Raw genomic sequence first — 12009 nt, 5'->3', positions numbered from 1 at the left:
TATATACGGCAATACACAGACAAGTTATATTTGCATGATTTAGCATAATTAATTAATCATTACCATTTTGTTCTATTCATGTGACCGACCAATACTGTTTCATAACATGTGACAGACCAACATCTCACGAGGCTTCTCCTCTCTAAGCTGAGACCTTGAAACCAAGATATTGTTTGTTCGTTCTCAAAACAATGTCTGTGTGTATAGCCAAATTGCAGCTACTGATAGTTGATTTGTACAGTCAGCCACTTGCATGAACACAGACATTGGTTTATAGATCAGCACATGAATAAAACACAGAAATGTGTTATAAGAAAAGCACAAACATTAAAATTCCCATTACAGTGTCAAGGATCTGCGTTGTACAGCAGATCTCCTATAAGGTGGCGGTGAAGAGAGTCGAAGGGGCAAGAGGCCATAGTGCTGAAAAAGATATGGTGGTGGATGCACCACAACCAATTGCAAATGTTTTTACGTCAATCAAGAGATCTGGATACACTCATTGTGAAAGGTGAATTTTGTAGCATTTATAGCCAGAGTTATTATTTGTACTTCACATCATTGTATCTGCAGCCAAAAAGTTTTTGGGCTCCAAGACTTCACGGCAGAAACACTGGAAGGACTACTGTTGCCAGAAAATGTCCCACCCTCACAGGATCTTTCTGACCCTGAATCCAATTTTAAAGCATGTTGATTTAGTTTAGTTAAACTTTTTTGGGGCGGTTTGTAGGAATATTTTTACCTCTTTTTGGAGTCTTTGTTATCCACCTGCACAGTAGGTGGCGTAATGCACATCCAATTGTTGCAAACGCCATTATGCCAGAGAAGAAGATGCCTTGCTGGAGTGAGGCGCGCAAGGGACGATACATATTCTAGTCGATTTTGTTCGTGTTATGGAAAAACGTAAACTTCATCTAAGAAATGTGTTACCTGAATGCTTTTGTCTTTTACGATGGATTCACCTGCTGCAGTTTTTTTCCGGTGACTTAGCGAGATAGTTTTAAAAAACTAGTTGATTTCCAGTAATATTTATGCAATATAACTGCTGTGACGAAGAAATTAGCTAGTAACGTTAGCTAGCTAACCTTGCTTCTTGTTAGCTAGGTAACGGGCAGATAAGGAATTATTTCTGCAATTGTTGTTGGCTAGTCTGTACCTAGCCGGTTAAACAATCTAGAACCGGGGACCACAATCCAAAAAGTCAAGGAAAGTCGCTTGTCGTAGAGTTGTTGAGTCCTCCGTTCTCGGCAGGGTGTCCCACACACACACAGTCAGCAGTCAAGCCGGGAGAAAAACACCCCAGCTGCTAGCTACCTGGTAGCTACCACCACAACGGGCCTTGTTGCTGAGGCGACAATGCTTGAAATAATGTCTGAACACCAAGGTACGTTAAGTGTCAGTTCATATAGTAAATTGATATAGAGTTGTTTTCAAGCTAGCGGACATTGTTGGTTTTGTTCAAGCCTCCCAGTAAAGCAACTGTTGGTTGTTAAATCGCAATGTTAGTTGGTTAACGTTAGCTAATACGTCGCTATAGTTAACTAACATTAACTGTCAGTTAGCTAGATTGACTTAATCTGTATCAAACAGTCAACGTATATTAGCTTGCAGAGTTTGATGATAAACTGTGCGTTTTTATGCAGTAACGATAGATAGCGTAGCTAGTTAACGTTTGCTTAACCATGGCATTGATGTGGCTAATGTAAAATAACCGCTGGCAAGCTAACGATAACTAGCTAGCAAGCACAGCGTTCTAACAAAATGGGGCATAATGACTTTTGCTTTGCCAGTCCACGAACATGTCTTCAACAACTATCTTTTTGTTTGTTAGATTGCTACAGTAACTAGTAAGCTAGTTAGTTAGCTAGATGTTGCTAGCCAAGTTCAAAATTCGGGGTTGAGCCGGCTCCTCATGCCAGCTGCTAAAGCTGGCTCACAATGCATGGATGGCATGGTTCAAGTTTGTTCGCGAACGTTATCCAACCTACTGTAGCCAGCTAGTTACGACTCAACATGTTCCACCCCAAGCACAATGTAACAGTCTTGAATTTGTCTTTGCATCTCTATTTAAGTTATTGACCCATTGTAAAAAAAAATATATAAAGACAACATTGTTGGCGGTAACGTTAGCTAGCTGGCTAACATCATTACTGGCGAGCAGCGACGGTATTCACTCGTTTAAGACAACTAGCTAACATCATTGTTAGCTAGCAAACTAAACAGGCTGTCTGGTTCAGTTTTTCATTGCATTAGCAAGCTAACTAGTTGTTCCTATATTCTCTCGATACATCTCTAGGCCGAACACAAATAGACACAGTGGAGAGTGAGGTTATTATAACCTGAAAATTGAATTGTACTTTGAAGTAATGGATACTTTAAAAAAAATCCGAATGACTGTATAAAATGTAAACAGTTTATAACTAGTATAGTAATTGTTTTTTCTTATACAGATTCGTTATTGAAGTGCAAAACGGAGACTCTGGTAAGTAGACTTCCGGTGTGATCAATTTCACCTCCCCCTTAACATGACCATTCAATTTGGTGATGCATGTACGAGTTATTAGCTTGATTCATGTATGTGTGGAGCTCATTCATGTTTTGTTTTATCTCTTTAGCCTCCAGAGAGGAGAAAGAGGACCGTCGAAGACTTTAACAAGTTCTGCAACTTTGTCTTGGCATATGCAGGCTATATCCCCAATCCTAAAGAGGTAGGTTAACTAGGCACATTTCAACTGGCACTTAAAATTAGAGCCAAATTGAAGATGGCTCGAGAGAAACCCGGGCCAGCACAGCCCAGTTTTACAACTGGTGCCAGTTCGATTAGAATTGGGGCTGGTGACGCCATTACTATGCAACCACCAGCTGATCACTAGTGGATGATTACATCACGTTTAGCTAGCTCGTCTGAGATTGTTGCTGTGTGCTAGCACATGGACAAGCGGTACTGCGATAGTCATACATGACACGAATTACCACCATAGCTGGATCCTTCATTCATTTTTGCACTACACAAGACACTTGTGACAAGTCAGTCTTCGAATGCTATCTGCTAGCTACATAACGCTGTCTAGCAAATAAGAGTTGAAACACGCTAGCTAGCAAGCTAACGTGAGCTAGCAGGAATTTTAGCTGGCTAGGTCGTATTGAAAGCAAGCTATCAAACCCGTGGTCTGGTTTCTTTGGTTAGCTACATAATAATCCAATGTCATAGCAAACAAAGTAGGAATGTAGCTAGCTAGCTAATCTGTTATGCTAGCGACGACGCTAACCCTTTAGCTAACTAGCGTTAGAAAACTAAATACATGTCTGTCTGGCACTGGCAGGAGTATATGGTAACTTACGTTACAGCATGGTGAGGGCGAATTAAATTATTCAACATCTTGCTAGCTAGCAACATTAGCGAAGACAGCTAGCAATATGACATTTCTAATTTCTGGAGGAAGTGAAAACTCAAATCGAGCTAGCCTACCTAGGCAAGCTCAACCCGGGTTGACTTGTGTAGGCTGGACACATGCCATTTTAAACAATGCTTTTTTCTGATAACTAGTTTATTGCATCCGCCGTGGAGCCCAGTTTCATAATATTACCATATGTCCCAGCTGCTTGCCGTAGTTCTGAAATAATCGTGAAAAAACAGGCCGTATTTTATTGCATTTTCACCCCGCCATATCCTATTGAGCACCAACTCGCCTTATGTACGTTCTATTACCAGTTTGTTTTACGTCACAATGCCTGCTTCGCTATTGTTGACTGAGACCTGCCCACGTTGTTTGTAGTTAAAATGTAAACAAAAAACGGCTCATGGAACTTTGAGGGTCGTCCCATTGTTTACTATAGGGAAATACGGGTATGTCTGTCTATTTTGTCAAATATCTCGCTGTGTGTGTGTGTGTATATATATATATATATATATATATATATATATATATATATATATATATAATTTTCGAATTGGATACCATTTTAATCAGGATCAATCCCTTTCTAATTACATAAGGTTGGGCAGCGTACTCTGCTATCATCGATCTCTAGACCAGGAATAGTCAAAAGTTGATTCCCCCCTACTTCTCGTTATGCAGACATAAGCACACTTGGCACCATCCAAGGTGCGAATGTTTACATTCTACATGAGTTGTTTTTCAGTTTCGTCCTAAGAACAGATTGTAGTGGTAAAATAAAAAGGGATACATTTGTTGGTGCCATTTAGGCGAAATTGAATTCTAAGCGTCAACACAGCCTCTGCGAACGTTCGATTCCATTCATTAGCTATGGGCTCGCGCTAGTGTTCCAGTTTAGGCAACGTTCTTTTGCCGATTTTTCAGCCTTGGGTGAATTTTGACTCTTTCTATTGTCCAGCCTATTAAGTGCCAATGGAAACTATAGATTAGCAAAGGGCAAACCTGTTTTGGTGATTTTACGGCATATCATCAAAATAAACATCACAGCACATTTTTGTACTCATTCAGCAGTTTTTACCTGATTTAAGTACAATACCATTATAAATTAATGTTTAAAGTTCCATTTATATTCCTAAAACGTACATTGAAAATTATGCTGTCTCTGCTTCCTGTTGAAAATGCATATTGATAAATAGCCCGATGTCAAACAGTTTGTGTCCAAATCAATAACCAATATGCAGTAACAGTTTGATTTAATGAAAACATAAAATGTACTATCTACACATGTTCAACAATAGTAATCATATGATTTCTTTATATTTAAAGAGCACCTTATAAACTGCATACGCACCCAAAACCCTTGACAAATGGCAATAAATCACTCATCGATTGGAGGGGGGGGTGTGTATGCATTGTTGAAACTACCACTACTCAAAAACCATATGCAAACTGGAAATATTTTTGACCTAACTGACCACCCTCAGGACCATCAACTACATTTTTGAATGTTGTATTTTGATGCCAGGATCACCCAAACTGAAAGAGAAATGCATCACTGTTTTGTCAATCACTCATCGATTATTACGTTGAAATCAATTGCCAGGGGGGCTAGGGAAGGTTGCAGATCCTGTTAACTAAAACGTCTCAAAAACTAAATGCAATCACTGGTTAGAGGACAATTTGTAGAAGACTGCTCGCTACATTTTAAAGTGTTGCATTTTTATTAAAGTTGGTCACCAACACGGTAAGTGTAACGCAACACTTTATGTTAATCACTTCCATCGATATCAAGCTGAAATCAGTAGAAAGGGGCAAATGTTTGGTGTGCATCGCTGTTTAAACTAACACTATTCAAAGGCCACACGGGAACTTGGATTTACCTAATACATGATTGGTTAGATTAGAACTTGAAGGCATATACAGTTTAAGTCAGAAGTTTACATGCACCTTAGCCAAATACATTTAAACTCATTTTTTCACAATTCCTGATATTTAATCCTAGTAAAAAAAAAAATCCCTGTTTTAAAACAGTTAAGATCACCACTTTAGTGCCTTGTGAACACGATGCATGGTTTTATTCTGTACAGGCTTCCTTTTTACTGTCAATTATGTTAGTATTGTGGAGTAACTACAATGTTGATTGTAGTGACTGGGTGTATTGATACACCATCCAAAATGTAATAACTTCACTACATTTTTTATTTACTGTTCGATTGAGGGACCTTACAAATAACTGTGGGGTACAGAGATGAGGTAGTCATTAAAAAATCACCACTTGACTTTTTAAACTGATTTAGGCTTGCCAAAACAAAGGGATTAAAATACTTATTGATTCAAGGTGTTTCAGTTTTCCATTTGTAATTTATTTGTATAAAAACAAATACGTTTTTTATATAAGGTGGTATTGTGTGTAGGCCACAGAATTTTTTTTATCCGTTTAAAATTCAGGCTTTAATACAACAAAGTGTGGGAAAAGTCAAGGGGTGTGAATACTTTCTGAAAGCACATGTTTTATTCTTTAGTCTAAGATGTTGGAGGTGACATAGGCTGACATATGGAATTGTTTTAAGATAATTATACTATGGATAATTTAGCTATTTGATGTTGAATTTTAGGACCCCTTTACGTCTAAAAATGTACTTATTTGATAAAATATCTATTTTTGCCTTTACTATTAAAGCCCATAAACTCCCCCCAAAAATGACCCCCTTTTTCTCCCCTATTTCGTGGTATCCAATTGGTAGTTAGTCTTGTCTCATCGCTGCACCTCCCGTACGGACTCAGGAGAGGTGACGGTCGAGAGCCGTGCATCCTCCGAAACACAACCCAGCCAAGCCTCACTTCGTGACACAACGCCCACTTATCCCGGTAGCCAGCTGCTCCAATGTGTCAGAGGAAACAACACCGTACACCTGGCGACTGTGTCAGCGTGCATTGCACCCGGACCACCACAGGAGTCGCTAGAGCGTGATGGGGTAAGAACATCCCTGCCGGCCAAACCCTCCCCTAACCTGGGCGACGCTGGGCCAATTGTGCGCTGTCTTATGGGTCTCCCGGTCGCGGCCTGCTGCGACAGTCTGGACCGAACCAGGATCTCTAGTGGCACAGCTAGCACTGCGATGCGGTGCCTTAGACCACTGTGCCACTTGGGAGGTCCAGCCCACAGAAACTCATTGAAGAACACAATCTTAAATGGCAAAAAGGACAGTCAAAAAAGGAAACAAGGTTTCGATGTGTCTGTCCTAAATCTAGGAGATATTTAAAAAAAACGGAGAGAAATAAGTCTTGACATTCGTAGAGCAAAATGGAGAATCTCCCCTTTCTACAGTGGGGTTCCATTTAGTTTGTAGCCCAAACGGTTCGGACGCTACTAAACAGAAGTTGGCACATCGATGGTGGACTTCAGACGAGTCTCCTGATGCTTGTGAGGGTCGTAGAGCAAAACGGAGAACACCTTCGTGTTCATGAGTCTCCCTTATCCATAGCTGTCGTAATAGTTTGAACACTACAGGCGTTTACACAAGCAGACGCTTACATTTTTTTTTTATATATATATGTGTGTGTGTGAGATGTATATAATTGTATTTATTTTTTGGTGGATGTCTCATGGTCTGACAAACACCGCTCTGCAGCCTTTAACCGCAGATGCGGAAGTGCGACACTGGCTGAAGAGGTGGATTGAGACTCATCCAATGCAATAAACAATATCTCTAGCTTATACTGACTGATTTTGATGGAAAATTGTATGTAGCACAGATTGACACACCAGTACGCCAATCAACTCTAGGGGGTTAAGTAACATTTATAACCCTATGCATCAAGTATTGTTTGTCCTATATTGTTTTTTTTCCTCATTGGTCTTTCTCTACATCTGTGGCTGTGTAGGAAGGTCCGTGGTCGCCAGCGTCCTCCAGCTCCCCACACAGCTCAGGGGCATCAGGGGAAAGTGGAAGCGGCGGCAGCTCTGGGGGTGCCAGCTGGGGAGACGGAGGCAATGACCTGCACACCATCCACACGTTTGTCCACAAGGCTCGTGCCAACAAGGGCAAGAGCATGCGCCACATGCACTCGGACAGCTCCCTGCTGGACAAGATGCGGCTGAAAGACTCTTTGTACGACAGCCAGGCTGCCAGCAAGGCAGAGCGCAAGAAGGACAAAAAGCTCAAAAAGTTGTCATTGGGTTCCGCCATTGGTGGTGCAGCTGACAGCGGGAGCAGTGGCGGTGAGAAGAGGGCTCGCATCAAGCGCAGCAAAAATCCCAAGCAGCCCAAAGCCCTCAAGAAGCTTAAGAGCTCGGCCACCCAAAGCGAGACAGACTCTGAGACCGGCCACGCCCACCCCGGGGAGCGCTCGGTCCAAGAGCACAGTGTCTCCTCCCCAGGAATGCAGGGGCTGGCCAAGATGCAGGCAGGGATGCAGGGGCTGGCCAAGATGCAGGCGGAGGATTCCAACCGGGACGCAGAGATAAGTTCGAGCGAAGGTGAGACATGGATAGCCGACGAGGACATCATGGTGGAGTCAGGTAAGCGATTTCATACTGACCACGCTATGGACAAGAAAGCACAAATATTTTTGTTGCTGTAAAAGTGTGTCCTGTCATTTCCACCAAAAAAGCCTCATCACTTCAGTGTATGGCTACTGTTTCCTGGCAATATGCTTTGCTGCTTGGCTTACAATGGATCGATATTAGTGCACTGACCTGTTCCCTGAGGTCTAAACAAGAGGCGCAGACCAGGTTTGCATTTATTGGACATAAATAAGGGAAAATTAGGTATTTAATTTGAATCTGCTTGGTAACAATAGGTACTTTATTGCATTTATGAGTCACTGAGGAATAATTCATGGGTAATAATTATGTAATTCTGCTGTTTCTACGTAGTTCCTTAGTAAACACCAAGTAATTAGGGGGACATAATTTATAACCTCTGTAAACAAACAGTTGAAGAGCTTTTTCTTTTTGAAACCCTTTGCCCCTGTAAGGTGCCCACTGAACCCATCCCTGCTTGTCCCACTGAGATGCCCCTCTTACCTCTCTTCTCCCTCCTTCCCCGCCCAGGTGATGACTCTTGGGACTTGATCACCTGTTACTGCGGCAAGCCATTTGCGGGGCGACCGATGATCGAGTGCAACCAGTGCGGAGTGTGGGTCCATCTGTCATGCGCCAAGATCAAGAAGTCCAACGTCCCTGACATCTTTTACTGCCACAAGTGCAGGGACACGCGACGTTCGGGGCCAAAGAAAGACCCCTAAAGATGGAGGGGTGAGAGGGACTATCCCTCTTATATCCCTTTTCAATGTACCCTTTTTTTCTGTGTACTATTACAACCAAGTTCTTTTCTGCGATGCCAACAGCTGATTGTAAACCCTCATCTGGACGGCAACTGTATTGTTAGTATTTTCTAGGTGTTTTTTTGACAATCACCATCCTCACTTATTCATGTAGGTTCTTTGTCACGTTCTGCCTCTGTGAAAACTGTACTAAAACAGGAAGACATTGGAAGGAGATCGCTTTATTATCTGTAACATACAAATAGATACCCTTTTGTTCAGTAGTCTTACTAAATTGGGACTGGCTTACTTTTTTTCCATTGAAATGCTAAGGCAACCATACAGAGATCCATTTCCTGCCTTTCATATTAAGGTCATAGCATAAGGTGCATGACAAGGTATAGATAATTATTTATTTAGGACATTTGATGGGCTGCTTTTCTGTCCGTCAACGCTCAAAGAAAAAAGCTAGTATTTTATAATGGTACATCCACTTTTGTCAGACCCTAACCAGTGTTCAATGCGACTGCCACACCAGAAAAGAAACATGTTTATTTTTGTCCATAAGTTTCTCTTTTTAGGTCTAGAAAGGGTGTCTTTCTTGTTGAGATTTTTTTTATTGCTACTTTTTTCTCATGTACGCTTTCAATTTGGCATTTGTTTATTAGTTTCTGTCTATTACACTCGGTACCGCTTACCACATTAAGCCCCTATAAGATTTCTCATTAGAGGTTTTCTGACTCAATCAATAGCAAATAAAATTTGAAATGTTCAATCTATTCCATAGAAATATGCACAAACTTGTGCTACAACAGTGCACTAAAAGTCAAGCCGAAACCAAACACCCCTTTTTTGTGGTTATTTCAATTGAAAGTTAATTGCTTTTGGCAATTGCTAATACACTGTAACTTGTAAACTAAGGGCTGTGCTGTAAAGTTTTTCGATCCAGCCCATAACCAGTAAATATTTTTTGCTTTATTCACCCTTTTTTTTTTTTTTTTTTTTTTTTTATTAACTGGTGCAGAATAAACTTTGAGGAGTGGGTCAACATCTGCTACATCAGCCCTTGATTACTTTGAGTTCCCTCTGCATGACAATGGAATACCATGACTACCCTTTGGTTGGGGTTTGACTTGGCGACAGACTTCAAATTCCTCCAATGCTTGTTCTGTGCTTTTAAAAAAAAAACACATTTGTGCGTTTAGTTTTTCTTTAGACTTCTGGTTTGGGTGATTGTTGTAAACTGTCGTGACAGAAAAAGTTGGAGCCACTTCACATTGTAGAAGTGGCTTGAACATCTTTTTGCATGAATGGTTGTAAAATATATATTTTGTATTTCTTTCATGTTATCATTCTTTTTGTTTAAAAGTTTTCAGAAAACGCTAGTTGAGATTTATTCCAAATCAGAGAACATACAAATCCCTCACTCTCATTCGTGAAACAAAGTAGACTGTTTGTATTGTACAGAAAAGTAAGTTGATATCACCAGAGTCGTGGCAGGTCCTTTTATGTTGGTTGGTTTTACCTTGCTTTTTTTGTTGGTGGGAGAGTCATGTTTTAGTCCCCAAAAAGCAAATGCACTCTCTCTACCACCCTTCCCTTCGATTCTCTGTATATACCCTGTTCTTCGATAACTGTACATATGTGAAAGTGAAAAGAGAGGGAAAAAAAGCCAAGCAAATGTTATATTTTCGGCCTCTGGTATTGTTTTTCTTTAACTGTAGCTTGAAAAATAAAACTTCTTTTTTGGGGATCACCTGTGTTCTCTTGTTTTTCCCAATATATATGTGACTTAGGTAAATATAAGGAATGCAATTTATTGAAGTTAGGCACACAGGATGTTTGTCATTGTACATACACAACCACTAGAGGGTGATCAGTCCCTAACGTCTAAGCAGGTTAATACAGCATCTTAAATGTAAATAAATATTAACATGCTTTCAAACATGTGGGAATTCATCTTTACAAAACAAGGAAATAACATTCACAATGAATTCTGATTTGAACCGTAAAGTTAGCATTGAATGAGTGGAGATAATTCAGTAATATATTCCCAGTAGTCTTCTGGTTCATCCTGCAACACAAATGGATACAAATAAGCCAGTTCACCAGTAAAGGATGGTCAGTCCTCACTGTTCTGTATTCTCACCTTTCTGCTCTGCTGGTTGGATGTAAGGGTGCTTCCAATAGAATCCAGAGGAATTGTTGCCTTCCACCTGGAGTGACAGACAAATTAAAGAGAAAGATATTAAATAATTCAGACTGGACTTATTTGATGGCTAAAGTGATGTACATTTCACAGCACTGTAATATTGTTACACTTACATCAGTGGCTACTCCTGGTCTCAATGTTACATTATCGCTCCACTCCTCGATTGTCTCACCTCTTGTCCTTGGGTTTGCCGTGATGATGGATGGAGATATATTCCATGGGGTCAGGGACGTGTTACCGAGGGGCGCTGAAGGTGGCAGACTTGGAACGGCATTCTTCCCAATCCCGGGTTGTCTTCCAGTGGGGAAAGGAAGGTGAGCTCAGACAGGTGTGGAAAGAACTCTTGGTCTAGACAATTCACATCCCGAGGAGACAGAGGGAGGACATGTTCAATCACACCGCATGCAATAACGATAGTTCATATAATACTATTGATCTACACTGAGTGTACAAAACAATAGGAACAATCTACTTCAATCAGTGTAAATGAAGTGGAGACGGGTTAAAGAAGGATTTTTAAGCATTGACACAACAGACATGGATTGTGTATATGTGCCATTCAGAGGGTGAATGGGTAAAGTTTAAGTGGCTTTGAACGGGGTATGGTAGTAGGTGCTAGGCACACTGGGTTCAGTGTGTCAACAGTTTCCTGTGTATCAAGAATGGTCCACCACCCAAAGGACATCCAGCCAACTTGAAACAACTGTGGGAAGCATTGGAGTCGACATGGTTCAGCATCCTTGTGGAACGCTTTAAACACAGTGTGATATGTAACAATTGATCAACTTCTTATAGAGGATGACTGTCATTCTACTGTTGACTTGATGAGTTGCTCAATAAGTAACACAATCAAAATATACTGAAATAGCTCAAATTCTGATATCATCCAAAAACATACTAGTTGGAAAAACACACAGTCAACGAAAGGAGGGCTACCAAAGGTGTACTTGTTGTTAAAAGTGAATTTGTGGAATTTCTTTCCTTCTTAATGCGTTTGAGCCAATCAGTTGTGTTGTGACAAGGTAGGGGTGGTGTATTGAAGAAAACCCTGTTTGGTAAAGACCATGTCTATATAATGGCAAGATCTGCTCAAAGAAGAAAAGAGAAATGACACTCCATCATTACTTTAAG

General features: G+C 40.7%; 1 protein-coding gene and 1 long non-coding RNA gene across 3 annotated transcripts; one reads left to right on the top strand and one right to left on the bottom strand.

Annotated features, from left to right (window-relative positions):
* The first annotated feature begins 815 nt into the window (after window positions 1-815).
* Window positions 816-10419, top strand: LOC129835166 (PHD finger protein 23B-like). Its single transcript, XM_055900593.1, has 5 exons — window positions 816-1384; window positions 2451-2482; window positions 2616-2708; window positions 7284-7920; window positions 8455-10419. The coding sequence occupies exons 1-5, from the start codon at window positions 1357-1359 to the stop codon at window positions 8646-8648; spliced, it is 984 nt and encodes a 327-aa protein (XP_055756568.1). The 5' UTR covers window positions 816-1356; the 3' UTR covers window positions 8649-10419.
* On the bottom strand, window positions 9652-11237 carry LOC129835167 (uncharacterized). 2 transcript variants are annotated; one of them, XR_008756386.1, is made up of 3 exons: window positions 10992-11237; window positions 10816-10882; window positions 9652-10740 (listed from the first exon to the last, which is right to left on the bottom strand). It is a non-coding gene; the product is annotated as an uncharacterized LOC129835167 (long non-coding RNA). The 2 variants fall into 2 exon arrangements; XR_008756387.1 differs by having other exon boundaries at window positions 11051-11237.
* Window positions 11238-12009: the final 772 nt, after the last annotated feature.

This window comes from Salvelinus fontinalis, chromosome 36 (genome assembly GCF_029448725.1).
Source record: "Salvelinus fontinalis isolate EN_2023a chromosome 36, ASM2944872v1, whole genome shotgun sequence".
In the NCBI taxonomy this organism is placed as follows: domain Eukaryota; kingdom Metazoa; phylum Chordata; class Actinopteri; order Salmoniformes; family Salmonidae; genus Salvelinus; species Salvelinus fontinalis.
The sequence above is the reverse complement of the archived record's forward strand: the minus strand, read 5'-3'. Positions and strand labels throughout refer to the sequence as shown.

Coding starts and splice junctions, on each gene's coding strand:
- LOC129835166 (XM_055900593.1), top strand. CDS start 1,357: ATGCTTGAAATAATGTCTGAACACCAAG. Junction 2,709..7,283: donor ATATCCCCAATCCTAAAGAG/GTAGGTTAACTA, acceptor GTGGCTGTGTAG/GAAGGTCCGTGGTCGCCAGC. Junction 7,921..8,454: donor GGACATCATGGTGGAGTCAG/GTAAGCGATTTC, acceptor TTCCCCGCCCAG/GTGATGACTCTTGGGACTTG.